The sequence below is a fragment of the Limanda limanda genome, chromosome 3 (genome assembly GCF_963576545.1).
Source record: "Limanda limanda chromosome 3, fLimLim1.1, whole genome shotgun sequence".
Lineage (NCBI taxonomy): Eukaryota > Metazoa > Chordata > Actinopteri > Pleuronectiformes > Pleuronectidae > Limanda > Limanda limanda.
The window spans coordinates 15,081,075-15,107,417 of record NC_083638.1 but is presented as its reverse complement, the minus strand read 5'-3'; the positions used below and the strand labels follow the sequence as shown (position 1 = coordinate 15,107,417).

General features: G+C 43.5%; 1 protein-coding gene across 2 annotated transcripts in view; it reads right to left on the bottom strand.

Annotated features, from left to right (window-relative positions):
* cd276 (CD276 molecule) overlaps positions 1–26,343 on the bottom strand; it is a 74,748-nt gene that overhangs the window by 39,423 nt on the left and 8,982 nt on the right. For both annotated transcript variants that reach the window (XM_061068104.1, XM_061068105.1), the window contains exons 2-4: positions 24,738–24,835; positions 12,426–12,773; positions 10,614–10,910 (exon numbers count right to left, since the gene is read on the bottom strand). In XM_061068104.1, the coding sequence (XP_060924087.1) occupies positions 10,614–10,910; positions 12,426–12,773; positions 24,738–24,783 (691 nt within the window). In that variant the 5' untranslated portion in view covers positions 24,784–24,835. The remainder of the gene's footprint in view (positions 1–10,613; positions 10,911–12,425; positions 12,774–24,737; positions 24,836–26,343) is intronic.

Here is a 26,343-nt window from a genome sequence, read left to right as displayed (position 1 = left end):
CCAGGGCGAGTTACGAAATTAAACACAGTTGGCAATATTAATAAGTAGAGAGGAGTGAGTTTGTTTCCCCGTGGACAGTTTGTCTGCAAGGAGCTGTGAGTGGAGGCAGGCGTGGCTACTGAGTCCGAGGCTGCAGCAGGATACTAATGTGATCAGAAGGGGATGTGAGTCACTGGGCCGCTGTCCATTCAAACTGGTATCATCAGGAGAATGACGGCACCATGGCTTAATCGCAGGCATTAATGTGATATCTGACACTGGGGATGACACAAAGGGCTGTGTGATAGGTGCGTTTCTTATTGTGCAGTGAGTCAGTGGCTGCTTACGTATTCACAAGTCAAGCTGTCAGCACGGAGGGAGGTGAGCGAGTTGAGCTCTCCACCCACTCCAAACTTCTCTCCTCCGGGACACAGCCACACTCAGTCCGTTCTTAACTTCCATTTCACACTTGGCAATCAATTACTGGTCTCTGGAGCTATCGAAAAGAAAAGAGCCACCTATCCCCAGAATAAGCTAAATCTCTCAACGCCTCCTAATTGAAAACACATTATAGCGCTAGACAATGCTCTTTGTGTGTAGCCAGCCACTAATTTGGACTGTTTGCATGCAGAGAACAAAGCAATTTACTGAGGTTGCAAACACCCTTTGCAGGACAATAATTCATGGTGTTATCAGGTGCAGAGTTTAAACATCAAATAAACGGGGCTGAATAATTAAATACCCAAACTTTGAAGGCGTGCCCAGCCATTTGTTGGTGGCTATTCTCCCAGTGACTCTGAAACGCTGAAACTAATATGATTTTGTATTGTGAAGCCAAGACTGATGCCAGACCTCCCGAAACCAATCCCTCTTACAGGATTTAGAGGGAGCTGTGTGAAATGTACACTGCAGGGCCCCCACCGGTCCCAGTGATAGTCCTTGCTCTCAGTCCAAATCAAAATGAACCTGATCAATAACAAAGAGGGCTTTTGTGCATTTACTGCCATCATAAATACAATGTCCTGAAAAGGAAAGCGAGGGAGGACAGAGAGAGTCTTTCCACAAGGCTGTGGACTGACATAAATATGTCACACTGCTGTATGTGGGAAGGTGATAGGGTGGGGTAAGATCACACGAAGATTATGTGATGGTTTTGGAGCAAAGACTGACACTGGTTTTGCTCACACCAGAGGACAGGAATAAACTTACGACGTATGCAAGTAGAAAAATGCAAAAACTAAAAATAGGCATAAATAGACTAGGGCCGGAACTATTTATTCGAAATTTCAATCTTTCATTCAAACATTCAGGAGGGAGTTCACTTTCAAACTATAATGAGCTATTGGTATTCAACATATACAGCCTAGAATCACATCTGTGGAAGCGTATCTTGTGATCCAGCTGAAGGCGCTCACTGTCAGCTTGACCTATTGAAGGCCCTCTTGACCTATCAGTAAGGCAAGCCAGTAATGTTTCATTGTTTTGCTAGGGAAATGGAGGATTCTTGCAAGCAAATCCATCCTAAACTGGCATCAGGACACCAAAGCATCTAAGAGGCGAGCTCAAGAAATATCCTATGTTCTCCACCATAGACTACAAGTAACCTACAGAGGTAAGGCTCTTCGTTGCACCACACAAATGCCTTACTGTTACTGCCACTGTTACTACTACTACTTGACTACTCTTGAACATGAACAAATCTGCAGGTTCAACAATAAGCTTTCTACCCAAGTGAGGCGATGGAGGAGGTACCACACACAACCTTGTCTGACTACATGTGTGTGCGTGTGGGATTATTTAAATATACTTGTATATATATTGAATTGCGGGTCAAATTCATTCAAACTTTATAAACTCTGAGAGGCATTTTCTTACGGAACAACACACTACAGAGGACAGGAGTAAATAGGTGGAAAATACAATAACAATGTTGCTTTTAATTGTGACAAACAAAAGTATTCTGACAATGAAAAAAAGCCTTTGAGCTTAAAAGTCTTGATGGCAGACAGGAGGCTAGTATAAAGGAGAATTAAATCCCATCCCAAACAAGAGGAGCTAATTTTAACTTTCTGGGTGTGTCATTCTAAAAGAGCTGCACACACACACACCAGAAACTGCCCACGACTGAATCCATCCAAACAATCCCTCAGAGCTGCAAACAGTAAGACGGGGAGCATGACAAATAACTTCGCCCTGGCCATAATACAGGGATAAAATGTCCTGTACTGAAGGCCCACTGGAGGAGGGTCAAACCTCTTTCAAGTACCGGCAGTGGCGGGTGGCCCGAGTTAATAATCCTGATAGGAATAAATGTGCTCACAATGGTGCCATTTCTGCCTACCTGTATGTATTTAAAATTGCCTACACTACTTTATCTGTCTGTTTGTTTTGTTTTCTCCCGACTGGGCTCCTGATAAGACAGAGCACGCATTCAGCAAGAGAAAGGAAGCCTGTTTGTGCACTGGACACTAATTAATACAGTGCTCCGTCGGGAAGGTTGCCTGCTTGCTGCTCTACTGAAAACAAATTCATTTATACTGCTGTTTCTCTGCTTCTCCGAAGGCTCTGCTAATTGCATTTAAATTAGTCCTCATTCAGTGAAGAACAAAGAAGGGCACAGTAGTATGCTATAGGAGTTGGATTTAAAAACATGATTTTCGGCAACAGATTACCCCAAAGATGATTGACAAAGCCTTTGATGAAACATTCTACCAGAGGAAGGTGCAAACATGCTTGTAAAAGATTTCAAGAATTATCTAAATTACTGCAATTTCACCTCAACATTTACTCCAATTAAGAGAAACTCTGAAGCAGTCTTTTTCAACGCTTGCACAGAAATTATTTTATTTTGATTTTAAATGTTTTAAACTGACACACAATATTTTCTAATTTCTGTTCAAGAAGGAAACTTAATGTAAGAGACAACATTCAGAGAAACACTCACTGACAAATATATTGTTGCCTTAACCCCATCTAACCCAATCCTCAGCTCGGCAGGTAGCTATTTAGATGGCAACACGCTGTCAGGATCAAGCTTTGAAGACATAATAATATAGTGAAGTAAACGGGGCACACAAGTGCTAATGGAAGAAAAAAACAGCGTAATGAATGGATTCATACTCTCATATAGACCACCTACCATTAGCACCTGTGTTAGACTCCATCGCCAAGATAAAGGTCAATGTTTATGTAGCAATTAAAGATGTTTTTTTAACCTTGATTTATCCACTGAAGGTTGGTTTAGCGAGCATCTGCTTCACAATAATCATTCCCCTCGGGGAAATGTGCCCCACAAAAACAGAACTATTACCAGCTGAGGAATACGTTGACTCAGAGAAAGACTCACTGAAAGAAACTGGAATTATCTGCCTTTAAAGTGAAAACGTATGCGAGTGGGGAAGAACACACAGGGGAAAAGTGCAGCATGTCTCTCCACCAATTATGTTTCTTAATGAACGAGGGAATGAATGTGGAGATTAGTGCGTATTCCTGCACAGGAGCATTAGAGGTTTAGTGTGTAGAATTTAGTGACATCTAGTGGTAACGGATGCTGATCTAGACCAATCAGCATCCGTCAGGTCCAAAACCTGTCAGACAAAAATGTATTGACCTTTGGGTTTGGGTCGGGTTTGATCACGGTGGCGGGGCTCTCTACTTCTTTTTTCATGCTGCACTTGCATGAATCCTGGAAACTTCAGGCTTGTGTTGTTGACGCCAAAACAACTGAATCCCTTTCGGGTTCAGGTTGGTCTCGGTTGGTTTTCTTTCTGGCTCAGTCAGGTTCGTAAAGAAAATTGAGTTCCGAGCAGAGTGTGGACCAAAGTAGATCCAGGAAAGATTAATACTGGAGAGCTGGGTGAGGGTCCATGACAGTTGATTTTAAAAAATTTGATAAAAAAGGAGACAGTGATTGATGCAGAGAAAATGAAACCATGCCCAAACAATTTTATCCAGTCATGCCACCTCTGCAAGAGAAAATGGAGAAATCTGTGTGCTGACTGCAAGACAGGGGCGTAATGTGTAGGAGCCAAGTGGCGACCCACATGACGTCCCATATCCTTTTGGGAACAGCTGCTTTGAAGCCTTGGGTTTGTTTTTCTTGTTCAACGTCATTTGTTTTGTTGAATACCAAAAGTGCCCATATTTGGACAAATGTGAGGTGAGTCCGACTGAATGCTCAATGACACCTGCAGCCTGCACCCATTGGACGGTAGAAACTGTCAATGACAGTATCCACACCCCATATGGTCCGTTATCATCTATTTGACTCTAAATACAAACCATAATTTACTAAATGAACATCATGCTGTAATAAAGAAGACTTGAACCTAGCGATTGAGACTATGAACTCGGCAAGACAATGTTTATTGACTCTATAAATTAAGTGAGAATTCAAGTAATTTCGTTATAGACTTCTACAGAAACAGACTTCTTTTTGCAACCAGTGGAGTTGCTCAGGTGAATACAGGTTTCAGACATCTGGACCTGGAGTCAACTCCATATATATATACAGTCCTTGGCAGGAGCTTAACTTGTAGCCAGAGGCAGAACTCTTATTTTTCTAGATTTAGCCTTTATCCTTGCCTCTAATGCTAACACCATCCCTGAACCCGATAACGCACACTAAATATCAATGGGTAACATGTTTGATATGGTTATTAAAACCGACCACTTATATCTATCAAGTGGGAGTGTCTTGCAGTCAGCAGAATAATACTATTGGAGAATCTGCTGACAACATTTTCTGAAGTTTTCTATTGTGTGTCTGTTTGAAATTTGACTATGAACACTGGCAGTAGTGCAGTCTTTTAACTTTTCAGAGTGTCCTTGCGTGTCCCTTGTCCTCCTGGACTAACTCACTTCTGCCTTCACAGAGGGACAGAGCAGAATCCTAACATGATTTATTTCTTAGGTTTTGGCCACTATCATCATTTCTTTGATCCACATTAGCTATGAGAGTATTGTTTTTAGAGGAGAACTCTGCTGATTTAACACACAAAAGTCTGTTTACAGGCTTTTTTTTGAAGTGTGAAGAGCTGTGTAGGGCTGATAAACAAGTTTGGGAATGTGGAGTTGGAAAGAAAGTGAGCTCACCAGACCTCTGCAGTGTGCTGCTCATCTCTGCTTGGGACTAGAGGCTAAACGTTAGTCACCACAAGCAGAACATATCCAGATCGCCAACAGAACTGCGAGTCTGTGTGGGGTCGGAATAATCTGAAACCTGATTACCAGACTCTTGTCACCGTGAACGTCATCTCATGTCAGAACAACAACTTGGAAGGTCGGCAGAATTTTTTGAACACTAGTTGCCAAGATGCTGAAACTATGAATTATGAACCAATTAATACAATTTTAAAGTTAGTCCTAAACATTAACCAACTTCACAACTTGGGTTATTGGATCCTCCGAGGAGCACGTCAGTCAAGACACATTACTGACATTATTTATCTTACGTTTCAGCTAATATTTGGTCTGGTGGACAAACAAACTTTTAAAACTAAATGAACATGGACTTTGTAACACGTCCATTTGTATGTTTTTGGAAGGTGTGAGGAAATAAGGGCTGGAAAACCCCAAAAGCCTGGAGAAAGAATGCCAGTGCCACACAGACTGGACTGAGACTGGGAAGCAAATCTGGAATCCTCTTACAAAAAAAGCGACATTGCGAACAACCGAGCCACAGCACTGCCCAGTGAAAACCAGCGAATACCGGCTTTATGTGAGATTCAGCAGAAAGCCTCCTCCAGCATGTGGGGTGATCTCCCTTCCCCATCAGCGTGTTCATCTGCTGCTTGTCAGGCTGTAGTGCCACAATTCTGAGCTCAGCAAACGTTTTCATCTCCATCTTGCTCCCTGTCATCCACTTCTCACCCCTCCTAACCCGCTCTCCCAATAGCTCCCTCTCTCTATCGCCCTGCCTCATCTCTCTATCTCCTTTCTTTTCCCCACCACTCTATCTATCTCCATCCGCTCGCTGTTCTCTGTAAATGCTGTGCCAGCAGAGTGGTGCTGGGGAAATGGCGCCATCCTCATTGAGAGGGAGTAAGCAGACGGCTTGGGGGTCGGTGCTGGAGGGGGGGGTGGACTGTTTGGTGACAGGCCCTGAAACAAAGCCATCAGACAACAAGCCGCAATCGCACGGCTCTAGTCGATAGGATACATAGCTAAAGCTTCGCATTCAGAAAAGGATCACAAAAAAATTAGAGGATATAGACTCTTGATCCCCCGAAACTGCAAAGACATTCTTCTTACTAAGGAGAACAAAGTGGCCAGACTAGGCTCGGAGTGTGAGACAGAGCAAGCCAACAGGACAGGTAGAGCAGGAAGGGGAAGAGGAGGAGGAGGAGGAAAGGGGGCGTTGGTACACAAGCAGGCTGACCAGGAGAGCAGACAGGCCACGGTTCATTTGAGGACTGAGGCTGATCCTTTCCACATTCGACCGTTCATTAATACCAGCTATTTCTATGGGTCTCCCTACCACGAAGCCAAGCTGCACTCTGCCACATCCATCAATATCCCAGCAACACAAAAACACTGTCTACCGGAGAGCCTGGCTACTGAACTGACCAGCACTCTGCAGGATGTGAGCGTTTCAGCCATGCATCGGTATCAGCATTTTGGATTGCCGATATCCACTGATACGAAAAACCTTTATTTTGCAGAATAAACAATGGAGAAAGCATTTATTTTTACATTTTACATAAAAACTTAAATCTGTGTTTCCATTTTGTAGTTTTACATGATAGAATTCATGTCAAATATAAAGCCTCAATACATTTTGTTGTCATAAGGGTTTGACAATGACATTTTGGGAATAGTTGCCAAATCTTTGAAATATATATAACATGCATAATATATATGGTATCATCAGTACACCCCCTAACATCGGTAACGGCCTCTCTACACAAAAGCCAAATGTGTCGGGCTGATATGATGATAATAGTGTGTATGGAAGGTGTGCATATGTTGTTGACACTCAGGATGTTATCTGGCACGGTGGTTGAATCGCTGGTGACTATGAAAGAGGTGAGATTAGGATGAAGGACCTAACGCAGACTCTGGAAGTGCGGCTCCTGCTCGTGCTCCGCTCAGTGTGGGTAAAGGGTTCATTTTGTCAAAATTAACCTTGTCAAACTCCTGTTCTGCCTGCGGGAGATTTGTATTACAATTGTAATTTTTCAATCAGAGATTGGGAAGAGTGTGAAATGTTAACACGCCTGTCCTCTGCGCCCACCCCCCAGTAGCCCCCATCTCTCTCTCTTTTCTTACTCTCTGCTTCCTTCACTCCCTCTCATAGGCCATTTAAAATTTTAAGCAGATTTCAACCACTCTCATAATCGGATTCTCCAGTGCCGGAGTGTGTGTGTTGCAGCGGTGTGTGTATACAGCGGAGCGTGCTCACTATATCAACACAAGCTCGGCACACTCCACACTCTGCTACTCCAGCAGAAGAGTTTTGCTAGGTCAAAATTAATTACAGAAGCTGTTAAGCACACACCAGCTGTTGTAAACAAACATAAATACATTTTCATTTCAAACAAGCCTCCTTGTATCGCGTCACACAAAAAAATACTGTTAAACTTCTGTGTGTTAACCAACAATTTTGGCCATCCTCAAGCTGTGCTCCTACTGAGAGATGACTCTTATTCATGTTCACCCGCTGGAAATCACCAATGTTTTAATTAAAAGGTTTTTTCTCAGTTTATTTGCAGATTTGCTTTTTTTGCCGTCTTTCATTCAGTCGGTAAGACGTCACACTTCAACAACATCATTGATCTTTAGCCAGACTTCTTTTTTTTAAAGCAGTTTTTCTCTTGGTTGTTATCTTTGACTCGGTCTGTACACACTAATTCCTTTATTTTTTCAGATTTGGAAACCGCAGAGCTGTGACTCTGACCATGACCATAGAAAACAGCAATCAAAGCCAATAAAATGGCACAAATATTGTATTTAATCCTCCTAGCAGACTACTCCTTTAACTCTGGTATATTAAAACAGAACTATAAGAACAGATGTGTCGCCTAGTTTCATGCAAGTGCAAAACCTTTAAAATAATATATGAATTAACTTAGCTCATAGATTAAGTGCTAACTCAAATATCACCAGCACAAGGTGCACGGTCAGGATGGCAACAGGTCTGAAGCATAGCCAGTGGCTGGCTGCAGTACAGGAACAACATGCTGCTTTCTACCTGATAATGGATGGAGCAAAGACCAAACTAAAAAGTCATGTCCATGTTAAATACATTTTTGTCAAAGATGGTTTCTGTAATTTTAGGTAGTTCTTATCACACTGTTTGTTCTAGGATTCAAATCTCCTGTATGTTTGGTTTTAATTAGTTATTTGTTGCTCAAAAATGGAATGAAATGTCATGATTGACAGCTGAGACTGTCTCTTGATTTGGTTGAACACGTATATCGCTGGAACCTCGATTCTGCGGCTGCATCATCTGATCACAGCTGAGCAGACTCTGGCTTCAAATACACAAGATGGCAGAGTTACTATCCGTAATATTTTGGCTTCAAATCTAGATATTGGGAGAAAATGGAAGTGGGCCGTCCATCTATATATTCAGTCTATGCTCTACAGTTAAACACAAAGAGGATCGGTGGTGACAACGCAAGCTACCAGTCCACTAACTCTCTTTGCACTGCCATCATTGAAGTGAAGAAAAGGAAAACATGGACATTTCTTTGTTGCTGTTTCACAACACTTCAGTTGAAAAAAGATAAAAAAAAAATACATGGCAATCTGAATCACCAATCCAGACACTTCAATCATTTTTCTTTTAAAAATAAATCTCACTAGACAGGAAATAAGGGAGACCGACAACAAAACGGACATGAAAGGTAATAAAGCAATCATGTCTGTTTTGAGCAAACCTCTAATAGTGCATCAATCCATCAAGGCGGGAGAGGAAATAGCTTTCAATAGCATAGTCACAGACGATTTCAACACTGTTGCCTCTCACCATGTGTTTATCCGTGCTGTTTCGAAGGTGGCCCACCCAACCGTTTGAACGGCCACCCTCCCTCGGCCGTCCCGTTTCCAGACAGCCCAGTCATTTCCCAGCCCAGTGGAGCAGCACCCTGACCTCTGCCTTGACCTCTGCCTCAAACAGCCCCTGCTCCAGCACCAGCTCCAGCCAAGAGAGAAGGCTGGGGCAACCTCAACTTATTTATGAGCCATTTTACACAGTGCTGCTCCCATTAGAGACCCTGCCTTGGCCCACCTTACATGGCACTCTCCTTGCACTTAACACATATAGTACACCAGCAGGGCCAGTGGGACATGGGTGGTGGCTGGGGCTGAGGGGCCATTAGATCTATCACTTAGGGGCTGTCACACACTCATGAGTACAGCAATCAAAGCAAGGCAAACATCACATTCTACTTCTTAGTTTGCACATTTCCTTCAGATTACCACTGGGAAACCAAGCACTTCATCTTTTATTACTGTTTTACCTGTGTTGTACATTTCATTATTTCTCGTTCATTTCTTTGGAGCTGAACTTTTTCTTTAAGCATGAAACATTGAAACTATGGTGGTAACAGGGCGCACCAAGATTACTCTCACATGCACCAGATCCCTGAGTGACAGATACACAAACTGAAAGATAGAGACACAGAAGAGAGAAAGATAAGTTGTCGCTTGAAAGAAAGACCTGCATTGATTGCCACAACTTGAGCTGAAACTATGAGGTCTGACTCTCAACGTGAATGGTAAAGGTTATGGACCAGAGTAGCTTGTAGTAGCAAGAGGATGTGGAAGTGCACCAGCGACCGAGCAGAGATCCTGTATGTTATAGTGATGAGTGTAAAAAACTTTTTTGTTCATTATGAAACTGTGGTGGAACAGATTAGAAAATGGCAGGCTGCCACAGAATCACTGTAAGACTTAGAAAGACAAAGAAAAGTTAACAAAGTGAAAATCAAATGACAAGATTGAATCACGACAAACATCCATCCATCCATCATCTATACAGACTATCCTCTGAGGGTGGCAGGGGGAGCTGGAGCCAATCCCACCTGACATTGGGTGAGAGGCGGGTACATCCTGGGAAGGTTTCGCCAGTCAAGTCAACAAACAGACAATTCACACTCATTCACTACTACGGGTAAAAGAAATGACTCTTATTCTTGTTCACCCGCTGGAAATCACCAGTGTTTTAATTAAGGGTTTTTGCTCCGCTTATTTGCGGATTTGCTTCTTTTGCCGTCTTTTATTCAGTCGGTAAGACGTCACACTTCAACAACATCATTGATCTTTAGCCAGACTTCTTTTTTTTAAAGCAGTTTTTCTCTTGGTTGTTATCTTTGACTCGGTCTGTACACACTAATTCCTTTATTAGAATTTAGAGTCAACTCAACCACAAGCTACATGTCTTTGGACTGTGGGAGGAAAACGGAAAAAAAACAAACAAAGACACAGTGAGAACATGGAGACTCCACACAGAGAGATCTGAAAACATGTAACATAAAGAGAAACGTATGCATGACTGATCAGACTAATCTGAAAACACTGCTGGCAGCAAGTGGATTTCAGCCTCTTTACTTTGCTCTGGAGTGGAGTTTACAACATTATTTAAAAGAGCTAAAATTCATTGATAAAGCGAGATGAAGACCCACACCCACCTGTGATGGTGACAAACGCAAAGCCCTCCTCGCCCAGTAGTGGGTTGATCAGTTGGCAGCTGTAGGTACTGTTGGGCTCCAGTACAACCGACAGCATACTGGTCATGGTGAACAGCCCTTCCTCATTGGCCACTACCGAAGTAGTGATATTATCCGTCAGGTTGAGGCCACGCCCGTCCTGCCATATCACGCCGGCCTCAGGAAAACCACCGTAGGCCACGCAAGTCAGGGTCACCTCGTCACCTGGCCGCAGGTTGGATTCCGGCGCCAGAGTCACCACAGGCTTGGAGTAGGGGGCTGAGAGAAAGAAGAGTTGTACACAAAGAGAGGAGGAGATCGGTGGGTGAGGATTCAGGAGGGGAGGGGCGGAGGAGGAAAAGAGGTATAAGAAGGGGGAGAGGAGAGCAGGAGATACAGACTGAATTTAGCTAGATTCTCTGCAGCGAGTCACCCTGGGAACTGTTTGACATGATTCCCATTAAATTCTTAATTATACTGAGGGAGCTTAGCATAACACAGTGGTTACGATCCCACAGACACAGACAGCGTCAGTGTTACATCCTGAAGCCGCTGCATCCCCACACCCGCCACACAGCCCGAAGCACTGAGCCACTCCTGGAGAGGAAACACACTGCCAGTGGAGGGGGCGGAGGTGGACAGGCCTCAGAGAAAACTGGCATGCACCGAGATTTGGGACAACTCAGCCGATGGCATGTGGAAAGGCGTGGAGGGACGGGGGGTGAGTGGTGAATCGTCAGCCGAGGCCGACATCACACCTCTCATTTCCCCGGAGCGAGAACACGAGTACAGAGGTGGCGGGGAAGGAGGCTTTTGTGTTGCCTCAGCCAGAGCCAATCGGGGCACAGCAAACAATGGGGTGGAGCGGAGAGCCAGATGAGATAAATTTGTCTGAGCTGCTTTTGGGAAAAGTGGGCTCTCATCACAAAGACGGCTTTAGCACGGTACACACTAACTTTCAAATGTCCATTTCACTGACAGGCAGATTTCCATTGAGGGCTCCTTTCATTTTCTCCCACCACACAGCAAAAAAGGAAGTCTTCAGTGTGATCTGTAAATGCTCGCTAAAAATAAAAACTATAAATCTAATGCATTTAATTTGAGCCAATTTGTCACTGTTGGAGACATTATTTTCCCTCCCCCAGGCCCGGAGAAAACAAATATTATTCATTAACGCCGCCTAACGCACATCCATCCTCGGAGAATACTGCAACAATCTCACAACAGATATAGAAATGTGAGACAGAAAGGCACACAGTATCATTATAAATAAATAAAAGGCTCTCAGCTGTGAAGGTGGGGATGTAGTCGCTCAGCAGAGAAGATGTTAGCGATAGCAGATAGACCGTTACAACAGCTAATAATCAAAGTCAGCACATATTGACCATGACAGAGACCACAATCAGCGCTTATTGACCAAAAACACTGCTCAGCAGCCCTGAGGAGACTGTTTATCACCTGCTTACATCTTGTGAGGAGAAATGATCCTAAATCACAGTCTACATTAGCCAACGTACGACACATTTTACTGTGTACTATTGGTGTATGTGTGGATAAGCACTGGGGTCAAATATCTTATAACACAATCAATTTCAAAGTGTCGAGGGAAACTATTAAGATGAGATAAGATAAGAATGGGACTTAATTCTGACGTCAATGTAGCAGATGCAATGTGGTGTATAGAATGTCTAGCTGAAGCTTAATCTCAGCCTTATCTGCGTGCAACTACCTATAACAGTCCATGTGCATTTTCATCTGTGTGTTTCTCTACATGGGATACAGCTCTTGACTCACCGGCCACCTGCAGCAGCAGAGAAGCACTGCCGTAGTCCTGCACCCGGACGAAGCAGGTGTAGCTGCCTTCATCCGCCACCACCACCCTGGTCAGCAGGAGCGAGGCGTTGCCCAGGCCCAGCTGGGAGGGGAACAGGCTGGTGCGGTTGGCGAAGCGCTCGGCCTGGTCCACCAGCTGGTCCTGTCCCGTGTAGCCGTGCACGTTGCGTTTGGTGTCCGTCAGCTGCCAGAAGATGCTCAGGTCGGACAGGTTGTAGGGGCTGGCGTGGCTGAAGGAGCAGTTGAGTACGGCGTCCCTGCCGTGCAGCGCCACCACTGGCTGCTCTGGGACCAGTACTTCCATCACGGCTATAAGACAGGAAGGGTTGCACGTGAGTGATGTCAGAAAAATAGTCAGAATCCTTGAACTGAAAGGACAAAATAAGATATAGTGTTTTTTCTCTACTTAGAGTGATGTTTCCCTTTATGCTGGAGGATGTCAGGTAAGCTGTCAACAAAAGAAAAAAAATGCAACATCTTCCCTGCAAACATCTGAACTCAGAGGACTTGCTTTGTCAATCTCCTTTGTCAAACATAACCCATTTGTCACCAAGGTAAGTCACACAATATGTCCCAGGTTTCATAAAAACAAACAGGAATCACTGAATAACAGCATTAATTTGTGGGTAATGTAGCTGACACCTACTCGAGTGTCTTTGAAAGAGAAATCAATGCCGCGTTTAGAAAGGTATGCAGCTAGTGCTTCGGGAAACATCCACTTTGTGTGTGCAGCACGGCAGCAGAAGTGAGACGGGATGAAGGCGAGAGGGTAGAAGAAGAGGAGGGATCTGGAGGTAAGCACGAGGACTTTGTTTGTGTTCCTATAGGCTTTGCCTCCCGGCGATGGCTCAGCGCGCTGAAACTCGGAGATGGAAGCAACAACATCTGTACAGCTTTAGTTCAATCGTTAGTTAAATCTAAAAGAAAATAAAAAAAAGCTGGTGGGGCGGTGAATAACTGCAGCAAGTCTCCTGAGTGTGTGTGTGTGTTTTTGTGGGGATGAAAAGTGACAATTCTGCTCAGAAGTTGCTGCCTTTTCAGCGCACCTGTAAGACATATTTATTTTAATATATATGTGAGTGTATGTGTGTGTGTGTATTGTTTGTCTTGACTAGGCCAAGAGCAAAGAGTACACGGCATAATCATCCTGGGTTAGTAGCCATCTCAAGCAGTCCAGAGTACATCTATAGTCATCTCCGAAGTCAGCATTATCCATTGATCCCTGTCTGCTGCCATACAAGTCAGAGACACTCATCGGCATCACAGGGGAGGAAAATAAAAAAGAGCCACTCGGAGCCCCGGAGCAATACACTCTACTTTACGCTCAGCCCCTCTAATTGTTATAATCACAGTGGCATTTTAGCCTCCTCACCCCTTTTGAGCTCTGTCTATCACACGGTCCAGCATCGATGTGGAGTCACTTTGCCATGCAGGAGATGTGACTGAGCAGCAGAGGGGCAAAAATGACTTCCCACATTAACAACAAACACGTCTTTCATCTGCGAGGGCACACGTATGGATGGGCATTGGTAAGTCGAGGCAGACATATTTTCAATCATATTCAGCCAATACCAGCAAGGTAGCCTCCACCATCGCACACACACGCACACACACACACACACACGCATACACGCACACACACACACACACACACACACACACAAAGCTCATCTGTAGGAAGAGTGCCACCTACTGCCTAAATTCAGAACTGCAGGGCAATGGGACAGGGGGAATGCACCAATTCACTGTGAGGATCTTAGGTTTTGGGTGTTGGGATCTGGATTGGTCATAAAAAACAAATGTGTTTTTCACGCAATTTATTTAATCAAAAATAATTATATACTTAAAATAATAAAATCTAATAAAATAAGAAATCTAATAAATGAATAAATGTAAAATATATCATTTAAAAAATATATATATAATAGAAATACATTCGACTTATGGCCCCTTAGAGAATAAATGTAAAACAATAGGATTAAATAAAAATAAATGAAAATATGTTTTCAAAGAAAATAAAAAGCATTAAAACTGGAAAACAAAACTGCTTGTTTTGTTTTCACAGTCCACTTTTCATGTGTCATGGGTCCATGGCTTGGCATTACACTTCCTGACCTGGAACAAATCAAAGTCTCTAAACCGACCAAGTGCCAAACACAACAATTCTCCGACCCCCGTGGTGAAAATGGCAGAGGTTTTCTTTTTCTCTTTCTTTTACTGTGATTACAAAAGCTCTGCTGCTGCTGCTGTGGGGGTTTTCTATCACCCCCATATTCTGCCAACATTCAGCCAGTAGCGCGACAGCATGGCAAACAATACAGAGGAGGTTATCAGGCCAAAGCATGGCAAAGGCAGGCGGTATTGTGCCGCCCTCAGTGGGGATAATGGAGCAAATATCTGGAGTGTGTATTTTGGCTGTCTTTGGAGGTGGCCCAGCCTTCGTGGTAATGAATAGGTCGGCTGTTTTTTTGTTCCCTTTTTTTTTTTTTGCAGGAGTGGAGGGTCAGTGACAGCCCTCTCTCTGAGATGTGCATTTTTGAAGAAGGAGGAGAGAGAGCAATTAAAACGCTCCCCGAGCAGCCTAGGATGACTCACACCAGTGAGTTCATACAGGAAGGGGGATGGGAGAGAGAGGGGGAAACGGAGGAGGGAGGAAGACGGGCCGGGCGTCGAGCACACACCTAAAGGAAACATCTGGAGACAGACCAGGGAAGAGGCTGCGGTGGAGCATCGCACACTAATCCCTCAACACGGACCAAACGCCGTGTCAGAGAGGAAACCGTGATAGAATACGTCCATTCTACATCTTTAACTCATTGCCCCTCTAACCAGTGACCCCTGGCCGCTCCCGGGCCCTGTGAGGACGCAGCTCGACACATGTACGTGGAGACACACCGGCCGCTGCTGGAGAGGGAATACACAAGGGGAGAGCGTTTTGCATCACATGGAGGGGAGAGGACTGGACAGGAGGCTGGCTGACGTCATGGAAAAAAAGGCACATCTGATGTCCTATTCGTCAGAGGTGACATTCCACCAGCCAAAGTGAATCACTGCGCACTTGGCTGTTTCTGATCTGATGCTGCTTACAACAAACAGCATGTTCTGCACAATAGCTTCCCGCTGCACCGTCTGCCCCCGGGTCTGCTCACGACCTGGGGAAAAAAAACATGTTTTCCCCAAAGAGGCGAGTGTCTAAGTAGTGGAGGTTAAAGATTATAGAGTAAGAGGTGTTTGGTGGGAGACCTGGGCCGTGCCTCGTGGCCCAGGGTCCGTGGCGTCCTCCTCTCAGGGGGTAAGTGGGGATCTCGCCTCTCCCTTCCCTCTCTCGATAAAGAGGTGCTCAGGAGCCGTAGAGGGCAGGCTGGGAGACGTCAGGCTGTGGGGATTTACACACTGCACTTTGTGTTTATGGGCCTCAGCTCTGTTTGAGTGCTTGCGAGACAGAGACGGGCACTTTCACAGCTGACATGAAATAAACTCATTACAGCCTTTGCGAGCGCTGGCAACGGGCCCCTGCTCGGCAGCAAGGCCCAGTGCGGGCTGTAGGAAAGGTTGCAAGGGATCTTCGTAGCGCTCTCCACTAGGGTTGCAAAGGGGCGGACATTTTCCAGTAAATTTCCGGAATCTTTCCATGGGAAGTTAAGCTCGGGAATTTTGGGAATTTTAAAAAAGAAAAAAACTACGCAAATTAGACGCTGAGCAATAAAAACATCATTCAAAACTCTATTTTAAAGATGTATGGAATGCAGCACAGGCTGCACGTTGAATTTCAACCCTCCACTGTGCATTCTTCCATCATAATAACTGCTGAGATAATTCCCAGCATCCTGAACACTACAGCAGGGCTATTGAGGCCTGCTGTAGTGTGCAGGACTAGGTAAGGTATGTCAGGTAAGATTCGATGATATTACTGTGGAAAATATATAAGCATGCTGATTGAGGATTGTTCATCTGTTCATCTAGCCTATTTTCATTCATTTATCCATCAATTGTAAAATATGAGTACAGACGATTCCAATTGTTTGGCTTACTATTTATATCTCTGGCATTGCATTAGTGTTTTTTTACAAACTTTTTTCTCATCTTATTCTACAGAACAATGCCACGTGCACTATCTCATGTGTGGAGGCATTTCACCCCAAACAATGTAGAAGGAAAGGCTGTTTACATTTTCAAATACTGTGCAAAGACCTATGTTAAGAATGACACAAAGATGCAGAAGCGTATAGTCAAGTGCCCAATGTTTCCTCAGGACTCAAATCAGCCTATGACAAAACAAAATGTTTATATTTATGTCTGTATATGACAAGGTAAACACAGTAAGTATAAATTACCCACAACATTTCCAGTTTATTCCTGTTAACTCCCGTATATTCCCGTTAATTCCCGTTAATTCCCATGGAAAGTTTCCAACATTGAATATTCCCGGAATTTTGCAACCCTACTCTCAACTCTATTTTCAAGGCTACTCACGACCTTGTCACTATCAGCACCTCCTCCTGCCTTGTTCTCCCCGTGGTGCTGCTGGAGACCCGGCGTTTTTCAGAATGGTGAACTGAGGCTAGCTGGGCACATGAGGCGTGTGAGTGTGACACTGAGAGACAGTGTGGGATGTAAACAGACAGCAAATAGGAGGATCGCCGCCATCATAGAGAGGGGGCATGCACGATGATGCCTGACACAGTTGTTAAATAAAATCCAGTGATATTTCACCCCCCCCCCCCCCCCCCGGCAGACACAGATACAATAAATGAGCGCACATGCACATATCCACCTGTACTTACAGAACGGAATCAGGTAAATTGGTTGCAGCTATTATCATTCACCAGTCGGTCACATCTGATTGTGATGTGCACATGACATGAAATTAATCATATCTGTGTTAGATTTACAACTAAACTCAAATGTGAGAAAAGAATACAAACACAGGTCCCTCTAGTGTTTCCTATGACCACTGGTGGTCATAAAGGAGAAAATACATCTACTAACTCCAGAAATCTCAATCAATCTGTCTATATGAGGAACACATGTCTCTAGAACTGTCTTATTGCCTCCAAAAGTCATGTGCACAAGAAAGTGCAGAGTCAAATTTGGTGCGATCTGGTAACGTTCAATATAAATGAATATCTTCCAGCACTCCTGGCATAGACTCATCAACATAAATGATGCTGTTAATCACAAGCGTATCCATGACAAATCAAAAAGAGGAGTGTTCACTTAAACAATACCATTGTCACAGGTGTTTATACATACATCACATATTTTGATAATGAAACAAACTAAATGTTGATCTGTCTATTCACTGGTAAAAACACTATTATAACTTATAATATAATAATTTATAATTATTATGGACTTGGCCAAAAATTGTCCTTTAAAGAATTTGTTTAACTTTTCCAAACTCTAACTATTGTTTGGGCCAACAGTTTATATAACCGAAATGGAATTTGTGCATTCGGCAGAGTTTTGGCAAAAGTAAGACTCTTGGAACATACTGAGAATACTGATCCACAGCAGACAAAGTAGATAATGCTGCAAGAGTTTTGTTATTTTTCTACGAAGTAAAAATCAAATCAAACTTTCTACAGACACATTTTGCATCGACAAAGAGTGAGGGGGATGATACTCAAATTAAAGCAATTTAATGGTGGGAACTTGAGGGAGAATTGAGAAATAGCACTTTCTCAGAGGCTGGAATCACTCTTTTGATCATCACTAATTTATTTCCATCGAAATAAGCCCAACCTGAGCCGGGACCCGCTCCAGAGGTATCAAACAGAAGATCTCTGCAAAATTGTATCAGCGTTTCCCTTCTGAGGGAAAAAAACTGTAAGAAAAAAAAAAAACTAATCATGCTAATGCCTGACATGATCAGTTCTGTGTGATTTCATCGCTGTTATTTCATCAAACTCCTGACATTTATCGACTTAATAAGTAGAGATGAATGGTTTTGCATGAGATCTTTGTGTAGAAAAAGGTGATGAGTTGATAAGTTGAAATAAGTATCAAAGTGCTGTCGTCATCAATAAGCAGTTTCAATGGAATTGGTATCAAAGTCATACACACACACACACACGCACACACAGACACACACACACACACACACACACACACACACCAATCAACACACATGCATTTCATAGGGAAAGGCCAGACAACACATTGATATTCCACACCTGCATGACTGCTGACAGCTGCAGAGCAACACTCTGTCGGAGACTTGGACACGAGGTGCTGACACTACAATGGACACGCTGTTACAAAGCTGCCATGGAGCAGAGAGGTTCACATCAGCATCACCAGCACAGACACACACACACACACACACACACACACACACACACACACACACACACACACACACACACACACACACAAATGACAAACACACCTCATGGTAAAATTTTATAATTTCTATAACTATCTGCATTTTCTCCACGATTCACCGACCTAAGATTAAGTCCATCTGTTAGTCAAAGGCTAATAGTATACACACACACATGCACACACGCAGACACACTTTAGTACCTTCCTGCTAATTGAAAAACACAACTTCCCTTATGCCTCACTCGGTTCGATACCAGCCAGCCACACAAAGATGGGCTTTCTCACAGTCTTTCTTCATAAAGGTGACAATGGCGACAGTTCAATAACTGAGCCCAGCTATTCACACCACTCCACCAGCGGAGCCATCCGTTCAGCACACTAACTACACTGTTTCATGGGTGTGTCTGAGGCCCTGCTGCAACATATGGCATGTGGGAAGAAACGTTAATATATATGATTTCATACATAAGAAAAAACAAACAGCTGCACTGGAGGGCAAATTGCAGGAGCAATATTGACACAGCAAGGTAAACAGGTGCAATACCAACAGACCGCAATGACAGCAGGTTTCGGTTGGGCAAGGAGACAAGCGGGAGAACTCTACTTTTACAACACTGCCCCCCTCTGTTGCAAAATGTGACTGCAGCACAAGACATTTTTTTTTATCGTGGACAATTTTGCACCTGAACATCAAAGTCTTCTGCTCAAAGGAAGTGTGAGTCTTTTCATACCGATTATTCTTATGATAGAGCGTCTGGAGGGAGAGCTAGCTTTTGATTTCATGCTGTCAGGAGCAGATGCAAATGTCCATAATGCTCCCATTCCAGAAAAGAAATCGGCATCTGAAAAATACGAAAGAAGCAATGGCTTTGCGTGTGTGTGTGTGTGTGTGTGTGTGTTTATGCAGATGAATTGGTGGGAAATTACACATCTCAAAGGTCTTTGTCTTGGGCAGTGGTTTTCAAATGGCCTCTCGGCGAAAGAGGCACAATATGGATGAGATTAAGAGCAACTTAAAGCCTTCTGCAGTGTAGAGGGGTCACTTTCAACATTAAGCTCTAAACATAATCTCTTCCTTTCCCATCTTTGCTCCAGGAAGTCATCGCCAGGTGATGACAGATAGGCAAGACAAGGACTTGCTTATTTTCAGCAGTGTCATATACCAAGGTGGGAACTTTCCCCATACACACACACACTCTATCTATGTCTTGCTTCCTTCAGAGATGTATGCCATCTCATATCCCGTCAATAACCTGTTAATGGGCTCCTGCACTCAGATAATAGTGCTGGCTGAAGAACAGCGAGCAGATAAGGGCGCGCCTCCGGCTTACGAGCCTGAGAGACAGAGAGCGTTTGATGAGCGGGAGGCTGAGGATGGATGGAGAGGAGCTTGGAAGGCGGAGGAGGGAGTAGCTCCATGTAGCAGGAGGGTCACAGGATTAGATCTGATGTGAGTGCAGCTAATTTCTAGTAAAGACAGGCTACATTGAGATGTATATAAGGCCGTCATTACAGAGGAGCCAGAAAGAGACGGTGAGGTTGACGAAGTGGCACAGAGGGATTTTCCAGATCCCTCGGATGAGACAGAGTTTCAGCTCTTTGAACAGGTTCATATCTTTTGCTGATTCATAGTTTCAAACCCCAGGACGCACGGGTTAGTTTGTCACCAGCTGTATGTCGTCTGGATGTCAGAGCCCACTTGCCTGACATCCTCGCAGCCACTTCACAGAGGCAACCTCCTGGAGGTGGGTGTCTCCCTGTGTCAGCTGCCGAGGTGCTTCCTCAGCAACAAACAGTCGCTGCGATGCTTTCCAAGCACAGATCAGCATCCGCTCAACCCATTCATCACAGCCCACTAGACACACAGCAGACCAACACATGCCTCCAGGCCCCTCTGCCCCTGCAGAAACGCTACCTCTGCATATTACCCATATCAATTTTTTAACAATCCCACAGGGAAGGCTTTTTAGGAATTGTTGAAATAATCATGAGGTGCTTGTTGGGTAATGCACTCTGTTTCAATGAGCGGCCTGTGAGAAAAGATGAGCGGGGAAACGGTGAGACGGAGGCGAGCCAACAGAGACCAGTCATTATGTATGCATTGTGGCGAAACCAATCTTTGTTGAGCCTGTCCTCGATTGTTTTTAAAAGGGTTCTTCACTGGACGCAATCAAATTAGCAAGAACATCACTGATACGGGGTAATAACCCGTAATTGAATTTCTGCACAGGCTAAAGTGTCCCCTCACTGCAGAATCAATTGCTGTGAAAAGAAAAGGAGGACAGGAAGGACGCTCATAGTTAGTAGACCTTTAAAAAGTACACCAGAGATGCAGCCATGAGCCGGCTAGTTTCACGCTCCAGGGCTCTGCCAGAATGTTCGCCTGCCGACTACCACACTAGATGCAATCTTTGCAATTATGCAAATTAATTTGAATTACCTAACAGCTCCCATCATTGACAGAGAAATCAGGTCAGTTTTTCTCTCCTGCATTTGCATGAATACTATTCTTTTTCAGTGTTTTGGAGCTAAGAGATGCACACGGTGAGCGCTGGCAGCCGAGCGGCTGCACTAACTGAACACAGAGCATGACAACAACAAGCAATTAGCCAGACGGCCTCCTGTTAGCTCTGCCACTGGCTGACACAGCTGTGTGCTGTGAGCCAAGGATGTTGCTGCACTCAGCTACTGTTGTGGCTCAGTTGTAACTCTACATACGCACTACCGGTCAAATGTTTTTGGAACGCCTCCATTTTACCAGCTGTTATTTCAGTTTACATATTCAATGTCTCGGTGTTCATGAAATTTAAGCATAAAAATTGAACAATTGGGGATTTTATACCGTCATGGGAACAATCATGGGAAGTTATTGTTGAACTATTTCTGAATATGTTGATGTCACTTTGATGGAACATGTGCTGCTGTGCTTTCCACTTTCCACTTTCCACATGTTTTGCCTTTAGATATTTACGATTATCTCTTGGCTGCTGCCTCTCCTAAGTGTTTAAGTGACATTCAGTTTCCTTCAGAAGTTGCACGCACGGTGTACGTAGGCAACTGGTCCTGCTTGTGTGTCGATTTCCTCCTTGATGGATAAATTAACTATCTTTTCTCATAACGTATCACATTGTATCCAACTAAATGACGTCTTCGACAAATATTCTTCTTTCTACAATGTAGATCAAATCATGTTCAGAAAGTTTGTGCCAACACTGGAGGTTCCACTACATTGTGTTGCACTTTTAGTTTGCTTTGCTTTCCATCCTCTGTCCTGTCCAATTCAAAACAGCTCAATGATGTGTTCATTGGTTCTACTTCCTGCTGTACAGTGTTGTCCTAAAAATGCATCTGGAAGTTCAGTAACACAATTTGTTCCAAATTGCATTTGCACAGAGAGAAGGATTGTGCTCAAGCAAAACTGTTGTACTTTCTGTTTAAGCTTTTAAGGCTTCACCTACTTCCATTAGCACAGCAGAGAAAATAGTTTTCTATTTTATTAACAGGATGTTTCAGTTTGACATATAGAGAACTTAAATGGCACTTACTTATAGCACTTTGTAGTTTTGTTTTTATTTTGAAGAAATTGTACTTTCGTGATTCTTGTTGTTCTGGGTCTGTACCCTCGGGGTTGATGCACTTATTGTAAGTCGCTTTGGATACAAGCGTCAGCTAAATAAAATGTAATGTAATATAATTTTTTCAATGTTGGTCAGTTTACCACTTAGCCTTTGTACAATTTAAGGTTATTCACCAGACTTGGTTAAATGTCAATGTCTTCTATCCTTTTAACAAACGCATATTACAACAAAGGTCATTATGAGTTATAGTTAAGCTGTTGTAATCAAACAGTAATGGATCCAAAGGCAAAGCCACAGTTGGTTGGTGTTGTATCTTTCCACTTTCCTGCCACCTCAATAGCAAATATAACCACACACAACAACCCTTCATCGAAAAGCATCTTCACAGCTGGAGCGACAGCACAGCTGTACAGTGCTCATGTGTAACATCAGGAAGAGGTTTCACTGGGAATGATCTATCATCAGACTCCTGAGTCAGTTTACAGCTGGGAGCTGCAGAGACAATGACACTGTGATGGGACGACAGTGTTGTCATGTGCTGTCCTTCTGTTTTTCTTTACATAAATACTGTTCTCACAAGGAAGCGTCTTGACTGAGACCACAAAGTGTTTTTTGTGTCTATACTGACATGGAAACTTGCTGAAAGTTAGTCAACAATGACACGAAAGAATACGTGGCAGATTACAGCCAGTACTCAACCTGATCTTTCGTTCATTGGTTAGTTACCCAAATAATTACTTATTACAAATTAGCTGATGATAAAAAGTTATACAATATACATTTGGTCCAAATTAAATCATTGTCAAGGTCCTGTGAGGGCCACAGACACCTGTGACATCACAAATGCACCGAAATCTGAGGCGCTCTCTCACCTCGCTGTCTGCCGGATTAGGATTTTGACCAGTGGGAAAGGGGCAACAGAGAGTATTCAAGAAACAACTATCAACTGTAATTTGTCAGCCAACAAAGGTAACAAGTGCATATAGAGCATACAAGAAAATGTGTGTCATGCAGTGTTTTTGTATCATAATATAATGCTACATGTGGACATACAGACTCCAGCGAAAACCACGTTTTGCTAAAGTTAGCAGAGAGAATCTGAACCATCGTGCGAGCTACAATAGGCCATTACCCACGAGTTAAAGAGCTCCATCAGCCCCCGACACCTCCTCCTCCTCGTCCTCCTCCTCTTCCCTCCCGGTGAGAAGGGCGAGTTGGCGGTGGATGCCACACAGCCAGTAATGAGCAGGCTGCAGGCCCATTTGTGCTGGGAGAGAATAGGTCCCTAATGAACCACTGAGGACACTCAGGTCCACTGAGACAAGACTGAAATGTGCCACTGATGGCCAATAGAAGTTGTGTCAGCTCAACCAGAGAGCCGAACAGGCGAAAGACTGCTCTCTTTTTAAATGATGGTCTTTTGGATGATGAAAGTTTTTTGAGAACTTTGTGGGTTTGCCAAAGTGTGTTTTACTATTGTGCTTCAGGCACTGAGATAAAGCCTTTTTCCCTTACGCTTCAGGCAATACATTAATATAAAGATATATCAGCCAATATGAGATTTTAATTTACGTAACATGTCAGCCCCAAATCGACTGGGAAAAGGGTGATATTAAAATATACGCACTGCTGATCCTTTCTTTGACATGCTCCAATTCCCTTCTGTTATTTACTTCCTCGTGAGATGCTATCAAGCTGGCCCAGACTTTTTTTTTTCCTTTTTTATGATGACACACGTTTTCTTTTTCTCGGAGCACCATTTTTACTGAAGTAAACTTTTGAGCGTGTGAGTAATGAATCATCGATTGCAACATCAACCACAACCACACTGCTTCCTGGTGTTATAAATTTAAGAGGATGACTTGTTCAACACACTCCCTGAGTCAGAGCAGGGAAACTGCACTTTCAGCACTTTCCACCGAGGTCCTCACCCTCGCCCCCGAGCCCTCTACTCCTCACCTGTCTGGAAAGGGTCAAACCTATTCAGTTTTATATGCTCAATTATGAGGGGAAAAAATACACACTCCCATAGCACTGAGTCATAATACTATAAAAACAAAAGTTAAGGGAAGTATGGTGAAACAATTATTTGTAGGCCCTCAGACAGGATCTCAGACGGAGCATAAATAAGAATATGCTCTTTGTCCACTCGTCTGGACTGATGAGAGGTTTAGAGGTTTGTAACTTCCCAACGACTGGCCCATTATTTTTCAGCCAGCTTCATTTGAACGTCTGTTTTTCACAGCGAAGCTTTCAAGGTTGATGACTAATAGGCTCTGCAGGGTGTATTGTTTAACAGGCAGTGGCACCTCCCACTGTGGTGGCTTTGATCTAATGGTGGGGCTCGGTCAGTGGCGGCGACACTCACCCGTAGCCTGGACGGCTAGCATTACAGGCAGCAGGAGGGACAGCATGGTCTACACGGGGGGAGATTCAAACAGCAGGTCAACTTCTTCAGACACAGGGCTGCAAGGGGGGGAAACAAGCACAGATGTATAAGGAGCATGTAATAACACAAAGGAAAACAGTGCAGCAAAATAAGATGTTTGGATAGAAGGGTGATTAGAATGAGACAGCTGGGGGCGTGTTTTATGTCTTTGTTTTAGTTTGATTGGAATCTTTGGTGGGTGTAGCTGGAGACAAAGAGGCTCTCCGACATGTTGAGCTAGAATAGAACTCAGTAGAGCCCATGGCTCCGCCACCGCCCAACAGTCTCCTTATGAAAGCACATAACTATAATCAGATTTTAGATTCCGACTTGGATCACACATTTTCCTTTTGGGATACCCTTCCCCTTCAAAAAATTTCATGGAAATCGGTTCAGTGGTTTTTGCATAATCCTGCCAACTAACAAACACAAAAGTAGAAAAAAACATAACCTCCTTTGTGAAGGTTACCAAAGACTGTTTGAAATTCTACATTTATTTCTTGGGACTAATCTTAAAGTCTGACAGTGGCTCGTTCAGTCTTTTCTCTGTGCCGCTAAAGCGTTTTCTCTTTCAGAGAGACTGGACCGATGATGATAGATGGGGACTTCCACAGTTAAGAGGAAGGAGCCAAATCCTTCTATCTGCCTTCCAGAGGGGAAAACACCACTTTAACAGCGAGTATGAGACAGACACAACTATCATCTCCTCGTCTACTTCCACTCCACCACCGTGCATGAAATATTTATGAGATGTTTATCTCAGGGAGATTGGTGGAGGTCACTTTTTGTATCTGTATTTGCTGAGACAAAAACTAGAATGTGTATTATGGATAATACTGAAGGCTTTGTTCCAATGATATAAAGCCGTTCTTCTACAATCACTGATTATAAATAATTCATTATATCAACAATATAAGAACCAATAGCAGCTGAAATGCATCACTTTTGATGTAAGATATTTTAAAATGTACTATGATGACGAAGCAAAGCCTTCTTCTAAACCACAACAATGTAGCCAACTGTATTACCAATGTGATGGAAATTCATCTTGAGATTTGAAATAATGAAATTCTCAGACTGGAGTTGCTTTTGAGTCTTTATAATAATAAGCTCTGCAGAGTTAATTAACAACAAGCACGGGTGCTCAAAATGGAACAACTGGCTGCAAGTTCACAAAAGCCAGAACTTATACAAAAAGGCGTTACATGAGAGATGAAAAAAAAAGAAGACATCAAAGACATCAAAGACATGAGATCATCATCTACGTCTCATCTGCTGTGTCCGTCCGTCCCTGCTACCAGTTGGAAGAAAAACATCACCAAATAAGGGTTCCATCCTGTCAGGTACACAGTATCACAGCAGTGAGACACCTAGTCAGGGGATTACCACTATCTTAGACAATGGTCAGTGGAATTTTCCATAACACCACACTGATTAATAATATAAAGCAAGAATATAGAGTTGATATTCTGGGGACTTTAGCTCCTGTATGTGTTCTGCATAGGCTTCTCATTGCAAATAATATAACAAAAAGAAAAAGAGGAAG